Source organism: Notothenia rossii (genome assembly GCF_949606895.1).
Source record: "Notothenia rossii genome assembly, contig: scaffold_58, whole genome shotgun sequence".
Taxonomy (NCBI): domain Eukaryota; kingdom Metazoa; phylum Chordata; class Actinopteri; order Perciformes; family Nototheniidae; genus Notothenia; species Notothenia rossii.
This window is the reverse complement of record NW_027640126.1, coordinates 70097-88001: the sequence shown is the minus strand read 5'-3', so window position 1 is coordinate 88001 and position 17905 is coordinate 70097. Positions and strand designations below refer to the sequence as shown.

Sequence of the window (17905 nt, the reverse complement as noted above, 5' to 3'; positions counted from 1 at the left end):
GACCCGGAAACCTCCTCGCAGCAGCAACGAGCCTCGCAACGTCCCGACCAATCAGAGCACACTGGGCTCACAGGGAGGGTGGTATACATTTATACACATACTATACAGAGATGCTGTATGAGAAACCAATATGATTTTGGAAAATTGCACAACAAAAATCTTGACCAATGACATATTTAGAGTATAAGATGAAAGCTGCATTATGTTCACCAGTTTATAATGAATAATACAAAAATAACTGTTGAATTTAAAGTGGAACTATCATGCTATATTTGAATAATATTGTAGGGCCATACCTATATAAAACATGTCTGAATTTTTTTTCAAAATACCAAACAGATCATGCATTTTAGCCATGCTCTATTCCAGCCCTGTCTTCCCAAGGGCTGGTTTTGGGGCAAATGAGCTGCAGCTGACCACAGGGGCCGAGGCACGAGCGTCATGTTACCATGCTATTAGTATGCCACGGCAACCTCTCATTCCCCTGATAGATGGAGAGTTGACCATATAGGCGGAGCTCCTCGTTCCTGACGTCAGAGAATTTTCAAATCTGGATCAGTCTGTATCAGATCCGTTGCAGCCCCGTTTTTAGAGATTTGGGTATGGAGGAAAAGAGAGGGTTGTGTTTTCTGACACTTGGTGAGTTCCCTGACACACCGGGGACACATTCACATACAAAAGTGCATTTTGCATGATAGCTCCCCTCTAAGATTATTTATGTATGTAAGGGGGAAACAGTTTGCCATCACATGTTGCCTTTATTAGTTTCATTTAAATACAATAAACTTTGTATGGATCCCATTTATTTCCCTGCCAATAATCACTTAAAGTGGACCTATCATGCTATATTTGAATAATATAGTGTAGGACCATACCTATATAAGGCATATTTATACTTTTTATTTTTCAAAATACCAAACAGATCATGCATCTTAGCCGTTCCTCATTTCGCTCAATTTAACACTGTCTTTGCATGGGCTGATTCTGTGAGAACAGCACCATCTACAGTCCTGGCATATGTACTACAGCGTCTCCAGCGCTTTTGAACGGCAATGTCCGTGGCTGTCTCCTCCTGATTGGTGGAGTTGGCCCAATAGCCGTAGCGCCACTTCTGTGACAACATAGAAGTGTTCAAATCTGGATCAGTCTGTGTCAGATCCATTGCAGCCCCTTTTTAAGAGATTTGGGTATGGAGGAAAATAGAGAGGGTTGTGTTTTCTGACACTTGGTGAGTTCCCTGGAACACCGGGGACACCTATTCATGTATAAAAGACGTACAAAAGTGCATTTTTTAGGTCATCTTTAAAGTTCAACTCTCATATTAGCACCACGACTCGTGTTTATTGGTGGACACATGCAGGATCCAACATTAAAGAGGCCCTTTTATGCTTTTCCCTTCCCTGCAGTGTGTTCTAGAGCTAAATGCTCTGCAGTCTGTTTTTCAGAACAGGTAAACTTCCTTCTTGGAAATTATAGCACTCCAACACTGAACAAACAATATAAAACTTTATGAAACATTACAGTTACAGTGGGATTGTGAGACAGGTGAGATCACAAAAGCTGCAGGATGTCTCCGGTATACAAGCTTGAGTTCCTTTGACTCAGTGAGACTCACCTTTGATGTAATGGATTTCAATGTACCATCATTATATTCTACTGTGAAAAAGAAAACAGTTTTTCTAAATTCTTCAATAGCTCAAATGAAATGCATTTCAAATGAATGACATATATGTAAATAATCAGAGTTGCACTACACACCATAATGGCTGAACCTCAGATATTGTTCCCCAGTCTCCATATCACTGAGCCTCGATGCTGAAGTCCATCTTAATATCTCCTAAACTGGGTTCGAAGGTGAAGCTGTAAGACACCGAGGCTCTGCCATCACCTGAGCTCTCCCCCGGTGACCTGAAGAAATACACTCCCTGTTTCCTGTGGCGACTCCACTCACACTCACCCTGCAAGAAGGCACAGGAAACGTGTCAGAAAAGAACTGAAGATTGCTTTTTCATTTGACATTAAACACCGGAGTGAATTTACGGTGAAAGCCAGAGACGTTGAGGAAATATAGGCAGCTGAGCTATTTTTAACTAGTCAGCTTTTTTGTTTGATTCTATTTCGTGAACTTTTCTTAAATTAAAAGATGTTGAAAAACGATAACAAAAATATTAAGTTGTAAATAAAAAAAAGCATGTCATGCTCTTTTGAATGAACATACCTTTGATACGCCTTGCTTCAAGTACTCTCTTCTTGGCGAGGTTAAATAAACAAAATATTATAAATCTACCATCTATATTATCCATCTATAATTTACCATCTACAAAAGTCTATATATGTGAATAGAACAGCAGACAGTAGCTCTATTTCCTCAACAACTATGGTCAAAGGTGCTTGCTACTTTTACATATTTTGGTTACATTTTAGTTTGTGCAGTAAACAACTAGCAGATTTTTTTTTTTTTTGGGATATTTAGCTGTAGCTTCAATTTCCCTATTAGAGATGAAAATGAGTGCAAAAGACAAGAAAATACAGCAAGAAACTCAACTCAAGGTAAAGATGACCAATATGATTTGATACCTGCTCACTGACTGGTCCAATCAGACCTGCACTAACAGTGATGTCATCAGTTAGGTGGTATTCCATCCACAGCGCAACACCATGGCAACGACCAATCCTGAAACAGACATTGAACAGCCTTAAAATCTGCAATGACAAAGTGTTGAGAGCAGTACACCGGACCTTTGTGTTGGACCTCAGAAAATGGAAGGTAGCTATAGCTCCAGCTGCTAGTTCCAGCTGCTAGTTCCAGCTGCTAGTTCCAGCTGCTAGCTTCTAGCTTCTCCTTCTAGTCTTATCTCTAGAGAGACTCTAGCCACTGCTTTTTAGTCTCTATCAATCTTTTCCCAATGGAGGAGAGTTGTTGAGATTCCTAAAACAGTTAGTCACATAAGCAACCAGTGAACAACTGAATATTAATTACTGTGATTAATAAAGAGGCTTCTTCTCTAAGTAGGGAAACACCTCCAAATTCTCAAGTTTGGCTTCAAAGCAGTTCCATAGGAAAGGGAAGCTACTACTATCTTTACACCCCATAATACCAAAAGAAGAAGTCAAGTGAAATGTCAAGTAATATGGACATACTTTTGGCCACAAGCTTATTGAATAAGGCTTCATTTTGTATTAAGGAGAATCGTATCGAGTCTGATCAGGATTTAGACAGGATAAATAATACTGCTGTTTGTCCTTATCCCAAATTCAGTGAGCTTTAGAAGGGACTATAGAAGGGATCAGTTTACCCTAACTAAATGTTTGGTCACGGTAAACTCACAATCTACTTATAGTTAGGTATCATTTATATGTACTGTATACACTAAGACTTTGGGATATTGTCCTTGCTCTCAGTGATAGAAGAAAACTCAGTACCTTGTGAAGGGCAGTGATCCCTGACTGCTGATTGGCTGTTGAGGGACACACTGTGTGAAGTCAAAGGTCATGACGGCTGTGGGCGGGGTCAGAGCACGGCATGGATACTCCCACAGAGGGTGGGGCTCCGCCTCACGGGACTCACGAAAATCCAGAGATCGCTACAAGGACAGATGTGATTAAGTATATAAAAAAAACGAAAAAACACAGGGCAGTAACCTCAGACTTATTACAGGCCCCCTTCATTTCAGCTGAAGGTCATGGACATATACATTTTCCTCACCAGTAATGAAAAAAATCATCAACAAACTGTATGTAGTAGTAGGGCAGTGGTGGAATAAGTATTACAATTAAAAAGGAACAATCATTGGGATGCATACTCAAATCTTACTACAATATTGTTAGAAATTCAAATCAATGTTTTATGGCATAATTTAGTTTAAACATGCCATCAGTTAAAATGCTGATTTATACTGAAAAAACCTGAAATTCTCGTGCACAACCAGTTAAGCTTTTATTCTGAAAATCCTTCATCTCCGGTTAGCATTTAGCATGTGGCTAATATACGATTTCCTAAAGAGGTGAATTTAGTAGCGAAATGACATGGAGTGGTGCAAACCGAAACCTACTGATTTAATACTACAACTATAGATGTTGAGATACTACCATGCTGAATATTAAATGAAGGTACAGTTTATTTGAATACATTATTGTTTACAGACGAGAGTAGCATGTGACACCATCCGGAATGACCGGAAACCAAACCAGCCATGAAGTATTTTCTGTATTTTTTAGAGTATTGATTACAGCGTTTAGAATGTGTTACATGAAAAGTGATGAAAGAGAATATGAGGAGAAAAGGCGTGTTAAGCATATATTGAATGTGAAAAGTACAAATCCTCTGTTTAAATGCAACAACGGACATTAGAGACGAGGCGAGCCGGCTGGCGGGGAGGAGCCAGCAGAGGATATATATAACAGCACCGGACAAGGGATTCTCTCTCTTCTCTTGCTCAGGAGAGCCGGATCACAGCTGTTTTCTGCCTGAACAATATTCTGTCTGTAACACTACCGCGCCTTTTTTAATTAAAGTATCCCATTTGAATCTTCTCAGAGACTCCATTTAGTCTCATTTTCAAGCTTCTCTCCTGGACGCGAGAATAACGAACATATTTAACAATATCCAATCCCATATTTATAGTGCTCATTCTCTACACTTTATCCTATAACACGCAGACATCTTGTGCAGGTGTCTACGAACAAACAGTAAATGAATATAGTGTCCATCTTCCCTCATGATTCTGTCTTATGATTTAGACATTTCTTTTCCATTATGAAAACATACACTTGATGGGAGATAACAATGGATGTAAAGACTGCTCACTAACAGAAATGAAATTATCATTTTACCTGCACCATTTCATCCATGGGTGTGACATCAAAGCCCTCACATGTTCCACACGGAGCTCGTATCCTCCACAAATCCTAAAAAACAGAAAATACAAAACTAATTCAGCCTTTGTATAATTATAATTGTATCATATTATATAATTTAGCGCTTTGTATTAAAGAGCTTAAAAAATGATATTTCTTTCCATACGTCATTCAAATGAAAACAAAAAGGGGACCATACATGTTAACTGCTGATAAAAAAAGACAGCAAGATATGTATTTGACCACCACAAAACCTTAAGCCTTTTATATACAAAAACTACATTTACTTTTTTTATGCCTTGTTTTCAAATGTTACTGGTTGACAAGAACAGTTTGAAAATATCTGGATCTGTGTCACCTGGAACTCTACAGCGGCCATGTGCAGAGTGGCGGAGCGGGGCAGGATGGCGGCGTCGGGGCGGAGCAGACCGGCCAGCGCCGTGCGGCAGTACCAAAAGAATAGGGAGTGCCAGGGCAGGAGGCTGGTGCTGAAGTACGGCTCCCCCATCAGCACTGAGATCTGCAGGAGAGACACGTCGCACTCACTGCTCTGAGGGACACACTCCTGGCATGTGGTGAGATAGATAAAAGGCACTCTCTTGCCCGAAAAATATCTTAATAAATTCCTTTAATACGATTTGTTTAGCTAAGTCCCATCTATTAATCTATACAGACAGCCCTTGGAAAAATTAAGAGACCAATTTGTCCGGAGCTGCTCAATAATATATTCCAACATTTGACTTTACTAACAAAAAAAAATATTAGAAGTCATATCATTTTTTGGAGTGCAGACACGTTTTGACTAGATTAGATATGTGCAGAGCTGTGAGAGTTGAGCAGAACTGTGAAAACTCCTCCGTGGGTCTTGTTGTTTTACACTGTGAATTATAAAAACATTATTTAATAATGAATAAAGAAAGGAATGGACATTACTAAAGGCTAGTTCCTGTACCTGTTCCCCTCCTAGATCCTTGCTGCTCAGCTGCTCAGGTCTGATCTCCAGCAGCTCCACCGCTCCTTTCATCGAGTTGGCCTCCAACACCTGCAGAGACACATATGTAGCATCAACACTCCTGAAACTGAGGATCCTGAACACAAAGCTCCAGATGCGAGGTGTAAAAACATCAAGGCTCATGTGTGTGTTCTCATAGAGAGAGCACTGGAGTAAAGTTTCTTATTTACCTGCTCAATGACCTGTTCAGACATTCTTGAGTTTTCTAAACCGTAGACCTAAGACAAAAAGAGGCAGGGATTAAAAAGACAGTTCACTAACAGTCTGAGTATGGCATTTGGATTGTGAAGGTGTAGTATGTGCCCACATGTTCAAAGAGGAGTACCTTCTTGGCTCCCAGCACGTGAGCAAACACCGGCAGCAGACTTCCATCGCTGACGCCGAGACACACGCTGTCCTCCCTCAGAACCTGCAGGGAACACAGCAGCTCCTCAGACAATGCATTCACTCATGCACAGTTGACTTTCATGTGGGGCGTCACTTACGCTGCGCAGAGCGCTGACGTAGCTCTCTGTGCGCCGTCTGTCGTTGAGTTCACCGAAACGCGGTCTGTTCCAAACCAGGTGAGCCTGACAGGTGCAGCAGGGCCGAGAGGGGGCAGCCTTGCTCTGTGGTGGCTGGCTGAGGACACCAACACACACCATTAGTTACTCCTTTACATGGGAGATAGTGGGAAATAATTTCTTGACATCATGACATCATATACGTGAATGATTTAAATAATTGCTGAGAACTTTATATAGTCAAATATTTACTTTTATTATACTGTATATTCTGTGTAAGACTGGGAATGTACAAGCAGATGGTTTAACAGATGGTTTAACCATCAAGTGGAATGCAGTTAATGGCTTTGGTTGAAGCTAGTATGTATCCTGTGGGTGTTTCTCAATCGCGAGTACGCTTGCTTGGTAGCACATGTCTTCTGAGCGTCTTGCTTCAGAAGCGAGGCAAGAATCTTTCCTGGCATTTGGAAAACGAAGAGTGGAACAGGCTAGCAAGTGTGCAGGTGTGCGTCATATGAGAGGCCCCGCCTTACATTTTCCGCCACAGATTTGGGGAAATTGGTCCGTGCGCAAAGCATTGTGGGGATTTTAAGACCGCGGAGTCTACACATGTGCAGCCTCGACATTTCTCCAAACGAAGTACGCCGGGCTCGGTGGAATTCCAAGTATGCTGGAAATTGGAACAGTACTTCGGCGGCACTCGATGACGTAGTATGCTTGAAATATAAAAAAATTAGAACTAAATTAAACAGTCAAAGAGAGAAAGTCTACTTCCCATTTTACTCAATGGTTATGACTGACCCATGGAAATAAATAGAAAAAACTAAAGTCCATCTGCTGGGTAATATCAATAAAACTAACACTCTTGTTCCTGTGAGTTGACACCGAGCAGCACTTTGAAGGGTTAAAGTGTTGCAGTTTATGTTGCACTATTCAGACCTGCAGGAGATGGTCAAACAGTATTTCTAAACAAACAAACAATATGTTGTCTGTGAGCTGTTACCTGGGAGACTGTAAGCTGTACCACAGACTGTAGTCGTCATGGCAGACGGTCAGGCGCAGCTCCTCTCCGTCTGACACGCTGCTCTCGACAGGCAGGAAGTAAACACTCTGCATCCAGTGGTCCCTCCACTGAAACACCACACAGAGATCAGCAGGGGGGGGGAGAAAGCTTGACTCAGAACAACAACATGTCCTAAACTCACCGGAGCCGTCTTTGGTTGTTTGTATGTCCAGCTGGGGGCCATGGTGCACACAATGCTTCCACTGGGATCCATGTCCAGGTCCCACCAGGACAGGACCACCTGGGCCCGCCCCCCAGCCTGAGCCACAAACTGAGAGCTGTGGGACTGGAAGGCGCTGCTGACTGGTTTACTGAAGTCCACACTGAGAGAGGGGCGGAGGGGGGGGGGGGGGGTGCAGAGGAAAGAGGAGCAGGGTGTGAAACACTGATTTCAAGAGAACTAAATTGCAGAACAAGTTTCTTACTTTCATACCTGAACATGGTGCAGAGAGGACCGAGCGGGGTGAAGCTGTGGGGGGGCACCTGGCTCAGCTGGATGTCGCATACGGCATGAGCTCCAGCACAGGGGCCCCCAGTAGGCAGCGGGACCAGGCGGGTGCCCTCCACCTCCACCGGCTGCAGCTGAGCCCAGCTCCACAGCAGCTCGGACTCCACTAGCTGGGCGTAGACGGTGGCCCGGTGCGGGACCGCCTCACAACCCTCCTGCAGGGGGGGTGGGCACATGATGACACACAACTGACCACCAGCCAGATCACACATTTCACACATGGTCTGCACCTTGTTTTTGACTACATTTAAAAGACTTTTTTTTGGTATTAACCAAATTCATAAAGTTCTGACTGAAGTTTCAACCAACAGATTCATGTCACATCATGCAAATGTATTCATTTATTGAAAATAGTAATTCAGCCAGGATCGTTTCCCTGTCCCCTCACAAAGAACAAAGAGTTGAACTCACTCTATTTTCCCTCCCGGCTCCCTCAAAGGCGACAAATACCACAAACGATGTATTAATCTTGTATTGTGCTTAATTTTTATCATAATATATGGAATTTTCAGCTATTTTGTAAATGTTTTTAGATTTCGGATTCGACCCTGGGTCCTCATAGTAGGGAAAGAACCCCAGTATATCAGCTGCTATCGCTATCAGGTGAGCTATACGGAGGCTCAAATTGCCAGTTTTTAAACCAAGCCAAAGGAAAAACGTGGGTTGCAAACAGAGTAAGGTTTGTTTTTAGCCAAGCCAGTAGAAGGAAAATGCATTTTGCAACCGAATGAGTTATCGATCCCCTGCAGACACTACCAACTGCTTCACAGGAGTCAGCAGTCAGCAATCAATGAGTGTTTTTCATAACATTTGAATCAAGTCGACCTCGGAGGGACCTTAAGATGTGTTTAGATCTTTTGTCCTGTTGTGCTGTGTTCGCACTTTGAGAATATTGTGTCCTTCTCTGCTGGCTGTGAGCTATTTTTACGTTACCTGTCTTTGTAGACGGGTTAATTTTCTCAGGAGTGCAAACCCTTTTCTTTTTCCCTTTTGGATTGTTCGTTTTCTCCTGTTTTAAGTTAGAGTAGGTAAGAAACCTGTATATTTATTTTTCTCTAGTAGGTAAGATTTTGTGTTAAAGGTTAGTTCGTTTTTGTGGTTTTGTTACTCCTGCTTTGTTTATTTTGGTATCAGACTTTCAGCATGTTTCTTTTTGTTGTGAAAGTATATTTTTGTATGATTCAGATTTGGTCAATTAAATGTACCAAACGACATTCTCTGTCTCTGTCTTGAGAGTGGGAAAAGTGGGGAGAGAGCAAACTTTGTGCTGCGCCTAGGTTCCCCTAGGCCTGGGCGTAACACAGACGCTGAGATAATAAACGAAACACATACACACACACCTGGATCAGATTTTGGTGAGCATGGGCGTAGCTGGGCAGCGCTCCTTCACCGATCAGCTCTGTATCAAACAGTTCTGTGATCAGAACATTGGCCTTCATTTGCATATCTCCATCTGTAATAAATGACAACACGTCATCAACACAGACAAAGCAACAAACCTCTCTTCCCAGAGAATCATATTTTGTATCGTATAAATCAGGGGTTCCCAACCTTTATCGTGCCAAGGACCGGCAGATACATTTAAAAAAATGTGCGGACCGGTTGTCAATTTTAGCTGATTTTAATATTTACTCACCAGCAGGTGGCAACAGAGGCTAATTGTATTTAACAGCCTAAAGAAATAACAATATGCATCCAAAACATATTAATAACGTTTAAAACCAGGATACAATTAAAACAAAAAATTAGGACCGCTTTACAAATATTAATATAATATAGCCTAATATAGCAACAGTGGCTAATTGTATGTAACAGCCTGAACAAATAATAGAACAATATGCATCCAAAACATATTAACGTTTAAAACCAGGATACAATTCAAACAAATTAGGACCACTGTACACATATTGATATAACTGAAGTGTCAGGGAGACCCCTGGGCTTGTTTGCCAGCCATAATAACGTCATACCGGGGCGTTCGTTCCGGTGCACTCCGACAGCATTTAGCACTACATCGAGATTAAGATTAAACTAATTTATTTTGGGAACACCCACATACCTATGGAGTTTGCCAGATGTGTGCAGGGCCGCCGCTTGCGGACAGGCAAGGCAGGCAACTGCTTGGGGCCCCAGACCAGTAGGGGGCCCCCGAGGGCCGACACATCTTTAAAACGACATCAGTGTCGTATTTTTTATTTTTATGCAAATTTCAGAACAACGAATTATACCAAAAAAAAAATTAAACAGACATCATACATTGCCATAAACCTTCATCAAATGCAGTTAATCTACAATAGTGGGGGCCCCATTATTGTAGATGAACTGAATTTGAGTGAGTGGGGCAATGCGCAACGTTTGCAATGACAGTAGGAGACCTCCCTAATGGGGCCCCACCTTATCCAGACTCACTCCGGTCACTGCATGGGTCAGTGTCGGAAATCGCGTGCAATGCATTATTGTTTACAAAATAATCCTGATGACAAGGAAAGGCACTGAAAAATGAAGAGAAATTATCTTTCTGGAAGCGACAAAAGCAAGAAGAAAAAAGATGAAGATGAGAGAAAAAAACAAGACAGTGGTAAGTAATTTGAGTAAACAAAGATGACATACTAAATAAATAAATGTTGCTAGTCTAACCTTAACTGTGGGATAGATAAACTTGAATTACGTAACTTCCACTAGAATCAAATTATTTATTTTGTCTACTTTGACGTTTAACATGACATGAGTTAACCTAGCAGAACAGTTGCTGGCCGTGACATTACCAAGACACGGGTGCGCACTGCAGCCGGGTCGGTACAACGCCGATGACCTTTTAGCTTAGCTTAGTTTAGCTAGCTGGCTGGCTGGCTGAAAGAACGTAGAAGCTATAAATTACAGTTGCCGTTGACGCGTTAGCTTAGCTTAGCTAGCCGGCTGAAAGAACATAAAAGCTAGTAATTAAAGTATTAACACGTCTTCATTAATCTTGTTGGCATTGTTACTGAAATAAACATGGTGTCTGCCATTTCTACATTAACGTTTCACCCGTTGTTTAATGGGACACCAGTAATGGAGTAATTTGGAGGGGGAAATCAGCTAACTTTATCTGTAGGCTAGTTAACTGATGAAGCTGTGTCCGGCTGAGCTAACTGTCAAGCTATGAATGTTAAATTAGGAAATGTCGATGCAAGACATTTGGACAACTGTACCCTAAATAACTTATTGTTAAGTTAGTCTGCTGCTATGTGTGGAATGTATTTTATTGTATTTTCCTTCTCCGTAGTCTACTCCTAGTGGTTTTATGATGATACTGAAAACTGTATATTTCAACCTTAGTAGCCATAGTGTAGGCTCCAGCACAATCCTCTGTATTGGAACCATGTTCACTTACATTGTCCCTTTCAAATGAAATGGAAATATTAAACAATGAAGAATAGTGGAAGCTATCCCCAAGAAAAACATTCGAAAGCTGAATATGAGGAATTTTTATTATATAAAGTGAAAGCATTTTGAATTGTTAACATGTTACTGTTATAAGTTTCACTTTATTATCTATCCTCAGGATCCTTTCTTAAGTGTCTGGCACCAGCAGCAGCAACGGAAAAGGATAAGGTGTCCTATCCAAATTCTGATGATGGTAAGTTAAGCAGGCTATTCCACTTTTAATGGATTATACTGTGCATCGCACTCCAAAGATTCCTTGTAACATGATATTCCCTGTTTCTTTTTTGGTCATAGCAGTTCAGTCAACATCTACCTCCAGTGGGGCGTCAATATCTACCTTGAGTGGGGCGTCAACATCTGCCTCCAGTGAGGCGTCAACATCTGCCTCCAGTGGGGCCTCAATATCTGCCTCCAGTGGGACAGCAACATCTTCTCACCATGAAGATGACACTACATAGGTAGTAGGTAACCCTACCTCCAGCAGCACTACCACGACTACAAAAGGTTTGATCACATCAGACGACCCTGCACAATGGCCAAATGTCCTAAATGATAGTGAAAAGTGTGCACTAGTAACAAGAGGACCAATACAAGAAACAGATATAGTCTTTCCGCAGAATACTGAAAAAACTTCACGTAGATTTACAAAGGAAAACTATTCTGGTTTTAATTGTTCTTTATATTTATATGTGTGATTTATTCGTTTTTGTATGTGTTTTATATTCATATTACTAACTAATAACTCACTTTGAATATAACAAAAATGTGAAGTTGTTAAATAAAAAAACAGTTTAGCAATTTTTTAGTTGGTGTCAGATTATTTATAACACAATGGTAATGAAAGCTGGTTTGAGGGGCCCCCAGTGAATTTTTGCCTAGGGCCCCCACAGACCCTAGAATCGGCCCTGGATGTGTGTAAATTACTGTTCATGGTAATTTGAAAACAAATGCCGTTGTTGGACACACACAAACACACCGAACACACACACAGCTTAGCAGAGCAGAGCACATACACACACACATCATGTGCCTTTGTGACCGGACATTTCCTTCATACAACGAGTAATAGGGGGAATAATCGGGCCATTCGATGTGTGTGTGTGAAACGTAGCAGCCTGCAGTGGGGAACACAGTGAAGGCGGTGTGTACACGCTGGTGCTACACTTCTCAGGGGCTGCCTCCTGATGCTGCAGCCATTTCATGAAGTGAAAGAGGTTTTACAAATAAAAGAAATAGCTCTACACCCCTGGCCGCAATGTCCTTAAAATGAAGTCCGAGTTCGAAATATATCTCAAATAATATATGCACTGCCATTTCCCCACATAAACATAACAGTCTGCGATTAAACGGTTGTCTCCTGTGTGCTCGACCTCCTATTGGCGCACTGGTAACTTTCTCTGTGCACGAGAGGCTGAGACCTTATGCTAACCAATTTTGATTTATCTGGTATGTTTTGGATGAAATAATATGACTTGTATAGGTGCGGAAAAAAAAAAAAATTGATAAAATATTTTTAAATATGTATAATTCTGCAAATATTACGATAAACTCACAGCTATTTCGCGGCCCGGCAGTAACACCTCCGCGGCCCGGTGGGAACCCCTGGTATAAATGACAGATGCATGTAACTCCCAGCAGTCAAAGGGACATCAGTATTCATGCAGCTGTGTGTGTGTGTCTGACCTGGCCCCACAGTGACGTCAGTGGAGTGTTTGTTAATGATCTTGATCTTTTCAGAGAAGCCGTTCTTCTTCACGATGCTCTGTGCTGCCTCTGCCATCGGTTTGAAAACCTGCAGATACAGAGGAAACAGAAGATGAGACAGAGACATGACAACTGTAGCAGTGTGTCTAATTATATTATAAGGTAAAACTGCAAGTGAATTAATTGTGTCTGCTAAAACTTCTAAAACCATGATTGAGTTACTGAATACGTGCAACAGTAACAAGATGTGAACTGTTTCTTGGTATACATTAAAAACCAACTTTACACAATATAAGAATCTTGGTTTTGCTGTTTTACAGATGACCTCAAGACCCCATGACATCACTGTTGGGATAGCGTTTAGCCTTGTTTTAAGTTACTTAAAACATGAACTTTTACATATTCCTTTTTCATCATTGTAGATACAACACATGGGGAGAATGGGGGGATACAAATTGCCCCTGGTCATGTACTATCTCTACCTCCACAGCAAAGCAGAAGTCAGCTCCTGCAGTGAGAGCCATCATGGACAGCAGGCCTGTTCCTGTCCCGATGTCCAGGACGATGACCTTCTCACCCCGCGCCTTCACTCTGCCTACAGCCGCCCGGATGCCCTGGTAGTACTTCAGATTCTGAAGGAACAAAGTACATCAGCTGCCAGTGTCACACTGAAGAAGAGCAGGTGCTCTGAAGACCAATTCAACAGAGCAAGTGTGATGAATACATTGAAATGAAGGTTAACACTCACCCTGTCATGGTCATGAAGCATATCAGCGTAACAGGACCTGAAAATAAAACATCAGAAGTTGATCCAGATGGAAACAGATTCAGATGGACCAGGGTTGCATTTATTGGTGCTACTGTTTCAGTAACTTGAAAAAAATCTCCTCAAGAAATACTTTACTGTAGATGAAACATTTTTAAAAAGGGTCAACGTCTGATAACTCCTGATTTGTGCTTGTGTTCTTTGGGAAAGTTCAGTTTGTGATGTTTTGATTTGGAAAAACATCCTACATATTGTGATACATTGCTCTTTAATAACGTGTCATTGATATGTTACTATCCATGTGTACATCAGCCATGACCAACAAAAAATGAAAGCAAAAAAAAAAGAAGTGTTATTTTAGAGCTGTAAATGAATGCAATTAATTCTGCTCACAATGTTTTTTCTTGTCTAAATAAAAACACCACTATCATTCCTCATTAGAATGATCAAATTGTGTACTCATTTGTCATCGTTGATGCTAATGATGCTACAGTGCAGATATCAACGCAATTACATGAAAACACACATGATTGAGACAGGGAAATAATCTAAACCTCACGCGTGGCGTTTCACTGTCAAGGGGAGCGTGTATGTAATTACATTGCAAATACTGACGAGCCCCACCACTATATGGGTTAGCCCTACCATAGATTAGATTACCCAACACAAATACTCTGGAGCCACTGTTTGCGGTCTTCAATGACAGAAGAGCCTGTCAAGTTTGGCTGTACTCAGCATTGAATCAAAACGCACCATAGCTTTAAATCTTTGTTTGTGAGGCGTTTTGCTGATCAAGATGGTAATCGCCACATTCAGCTGTAATAGGCATGCCAACTTGATGCTCTGCTCACGGATGAGTCGATGACAATAATATACTGTTAAGATGATGACCTTGCGTGTGTATAATATTTTTCTTCTTTGTGGGGGTCTGCCCCCAAAAAACAGTTTAAAGTCCTGAGAAAGTCAAATAAGACGGTGTGTAAAACTACACTGCCCAGCCAAAAAAAAGTAACCACTTTGATTTAACTAGGCCAGTAGGTAAGGGCTTTCCACTGGATAATAACTGCAGCGATGTATATGTTTTAGCTGAATACACGTTTTTTAACCCTAACTGAGGCAGTTAGTCACTTCTTTAATGTTTGTTCTTTCTGATGTGAAGTCAAGGTTGTAACTGTTTGCAATGAAGTTGTGTGCTATTCTTTTGATTATTTTGATTTATGATAGTAATTACTTAAATGTGAAGGGGGGTGAGCAAGCATTTTGTGGAACAGTCGTCATTAGCTCCTCCAAAAAAATATAGTTTAATCATTTAATAATAACACTGAATATGTGAATCATAACAGTGATTGACAGCTGATAGGAATAACATGATTGTTAATATTATCATATTCATTCAGACAAACATCGATGAGACAGTTAATTAATGTACTTATTGCAGCAGTCTGCATAGATTTGGTATCCTGCTGGTCTAAGAGTGAGACAAACTCAATCAGTTAATGTTCAGTTAAAATTCATTCAATGAGGTCTGCCACCTTATATATTTATATGTAAGGCTTTACTGATGTGCCACAATAATGTCACCTAATGTTATTGAGTTAAAATATCAATATTGTGGCTTTCCAAGTTAACATTGATTGATATGACTGCGAATAAATCAGCATATACTTCTGCCAGGGGATGCCACCCCTGAAATTCTCCTGCCACCATATTCTTGCCACCCCATGAATATTTTTCTAGATCCGCCCCTGATGAGTGGCATTACAATACAAAAATGTATTGAGTAGGAAACCACAGAGGAAAATTACCCTCAAAGGAGCAATTAAAGCGAGTGAAGCCAGTTTGAAAAAATTATCTTTTAGGCTTGATTGAAAATAACACAATGTTATATCATCACTGTTATATCATTGCTTACTATTCGTGGTTATCAAGTATCGGACACTTAAACAACAGAGAAGGTTTTAAGAAATAGGACTATAACCTACTGACAAATTACATCTTATCCGTTCAAAAGCTTAGAAAACTAGGCAAACGCTAAATACAGGCGATGACGTAAACTTTGCGCGGCCCAGCGAACAGGGCTTCAATCTACGGCAAGCCTTCAACCTACGGCACAACAACTGGCCCTGAATGCACAGAATCAATACTGTTTTCTCCTCAGCAAACCATAAAACACATTTAATTGCTCCCATGATTTGAAGTGTTTGCAGAGCTCCTAAAGAATTCCAAGTACTATATTACATACTTGTATTATCTCTGAGCTGTGCAGCATCTCTGTCTGTGTTATGCTAACTCGTAGCTACCTGGCTATCTCCTGGTGGTAGTCGTACTCCTCGCTCTCCTCCACCCAGTCTAGGGCTCCGGTGGTGAGGTTGGCTCTGCCACAGAAGGTCTTCATCTCTGCCTCAACTGCTATAATACTCAGGTGAAATGTACGCCTGAATAAAAGCTTTTTTATTACACTACTCTACACAAATCTAAAAAGTAAACTGATTTACAGAAACAGCGTTGCCTCTAGTGATGGCAGTTTGACACTGAAGCTTCGAACGGAGCTTCAACCCTGGACTTCCTATTCCATAGAAGCAGTGCTTCGAAGCTTGCTTCAAATCACGTGACATGTGACGTCCGAAGCAGCAACTGCTTCGAATCACGTGACATGTGACGTCCGAACCAGCAACTGCTTCATTTCCTGAATGAATCAACTCACTGGTTCGCCGTCCAATCAGGTGATTCAATGCACTGCCTCGTCTCGATTTTGACAGGTGACAGTTTGAAACAGTTTCAAATTTGAGCGCTTCAACACTTTATAACCGCTCTAAACAATGCGCAATGTGTGGGTTGTTGTCGGAGTTTGCATTGTTGCTGTTGAGTTGTTGTTGGCATTGCATTTGAATTGGATCATTATAGAGCAAGCCAGGAAGAAAAATAGGTCGTTCCGGCTCGTGAAACACTTCGAAATGTGGAGAAGTTGTGAACAAAAAGACAATGAGTAATATAAAAACACTTCGATGGTCTAAGGAATTGATAGCCCAGTGGATAGAGCTGGCGGCCAGGATGCGGCGATATTCTCCGCGCAGCTGGTTCAAAGCTCGGAATAGTTAAACTTTTAATCATTGCTTTTCAACTTTAATACTTTAATAACTGATAAAAGGCCCTCTCCACCCAAAAAAATGTCAAGCACTCTCTAGTCTCTTCTCAAAAACCCAATACACACTATTATCAATCTTTAATTGCAAATAGAACATGATATTCAGTCTTAGTAGTCTTGTATCGAATATTTTTCAAGGCAAAGATGCGTTAAACCCACTGCAGCCTTGCACTTCGCCAGGAGAGGTCGCTGTAACTGAAGCTTCGAGAAATGAACCTATTTCCGACACAATTGTCCAAGTGGTTCGAAAAGCTTCATTTTGCCATCACTAGTTGCCTCCATGGAGGCGGCCATCTTTCTCAGCGACGTCACACTCATGCGGTCACGTGACTGCCCTCTTTTTTTGGAAATAAAGTAAATACTGAGTAGCATGTTCTTATTATACATCCATGGTATGGAGGACGGAACATGACATAAGTATAAATAAATAAATAAATATGTAAATAAATGTATGAAGAAACACAGGAATAAATAAATAAATAAATACATGAAGAAATAAATAAATGTTCAAATAAATACACAAATAAATAAATAAATGCATAAATATGGAAATAAATACACCAATGTATAAATAAATAAAAGTCGAAAATAAAACAGAACACACGTTATTATATATCTTTCATTTCTACATTTCTACATTTCTATCTTTCATTTCTACATTTACATGTATTTATTTGAACATTTATTTATTTCTTCATTTATTTCTTCCTGTATTTATTTATTTATTTATTCCTGTATTTCTTCATACATTTATTTATTTATGTATTTATGTGTCCATATGCTAATGAGGTGGGCGGTCCTAACCTCAGTCTGAAGCAGGATTGGTTACAGGCAGTGTTGTAGTCAAGTCACCAATTCCCGAGTCCAAGTCCGAGTCACCCAAGGAGGGTCCGAGTCATTACCTGTGTTCGAGTCCGAGTC

General features: G+C 40.8%; 2 protein-coding genes across 8 annotated transcripts; one reads left to right on the top strand and one right to left on the bottom strand.

Moving 5' to 3' along the window:
• Positions 1-1493: 1493 nt before the first annotated feature.
• Positions 1494-16447, bottom strand: prmt7 (protein arginine methyltransferase 7). Of its 4 annotated transcripts, none has more exons than XM_079695253.1 (18): positions 16140-16447; positions 13822-13858; positions 13556-13705; positions 13053-13161; positions 9284-9396; positions 7869-8098; positions 7578-7758; positions 7376-7503; positions 6355-6490; positions 6195-6278; positions 6040-6087; positions 5810-5899; positions 5216-5377; positions 4834-4908; positions 3424-3584; positions 2578-2674; positions 1759-1958; positions 1494-1656 (listed from the first exon to the last, which is right to left on the bottom strand). In XM_079695253.1, exons 1-17 carry the CDS (start codon positions 16232-16234, stop codon positions 1800-1802), a joined length of 2055 nt encoding a protein of 684 aa, XP_079551379.1. In that variant the 5' UTR covers positions 16235-16447; the 3' UTR covers positions 1494-1656; positions 1759-1799. The 4 variants fall into 4 exon arrangements, with proteins under 4 accessions (XP_079551379.1, XP_079551380.1, XP_079551378.1 ...); XM_079695254.1 differs by having other exon boundaries at positions 1494-1653; XM_079695252.1 differs by having other exon boundaries at positions 1494-1958.
• LOC307027065 (uncharacterized protein) lies at positions 9405-13701 on the top strand. 4 transcript variants are annotated; one of them, XR_013804514.1, is made up of 5 exons: positions 9405-10521; positions 11488-11562; positions 11667-11873; positions 13107-13235; positions 13564-13700. XR_013804514.1 is itself a non-coding variant. In XM_079695261.1 (4 exons), exons 1-3 carry the CDS (start codon positions 10443-10445, stop codon positions 11825-11827), a joined length of 318 nt encoding a protein of 105 aa, XP_079551387.1. In that variant the 5' UTR covers positions 9405-10442; the 3' UTR covers positions 11828-11873; positions 13564-13701. The 4 variants fall into 4 exon arrangements, 1 of the variants encoding a protein (XP_079551387.1); XR_013804515.1 differs by having other exon boundaries at positions 11664-11873; XR_013804516.1 differs by having other exon boundaries at positions 11664-11873; positions 13496-13612.
• Positions 16448-17905: the final 1458 nt, after the last annotated feature.

Bases quoted from the DNA above. Each gene is read 5' to 3' on its own strand.
- LOC307027065 (XM_079695261.1), top strand. From the start codon at position 10,443: ATGAAGAGAAATTATCTTTCTGGAAGCGACAAAAGCAAGAAGAAAAAA. The intron at 10,522-11,487 runs GTAAGTAATTTG...ATCTATCCTCAG, and splicing joins GAGAAAAAAACAAGACAGTG to GATCCTTTCTTAAGTGTCTG. The intron at 11,563-11,663 runs GTAAGTTAAGCA...TTTTGGTCATAG, and splicing joins CTATCCAAATTCTGATGATG to CAGTTCAGTCAACATCTACC.
- prmt7 (XM_079695252.1), bottom strand. From the start codon at position 16,234: ATGAAGACCTTCTGTGGCAGAGCCAACCTCACCACCGGAGCCCTAGAC. The intron at 9,397-13,052 runs GTCAGACACACA...CATTTATTACAG, and splicing joins TGACGTCACTGTGGGGCCAG to ATGGAGATATGCAAATGAAG. The intron at 5,900-6,039 runs GTAAATAAGAAA...GTGTCTCTGCAG, and splicing joins CTGAACAGGTCATTGAGCAG to GTGTTGGAGGCCAACTCGAT.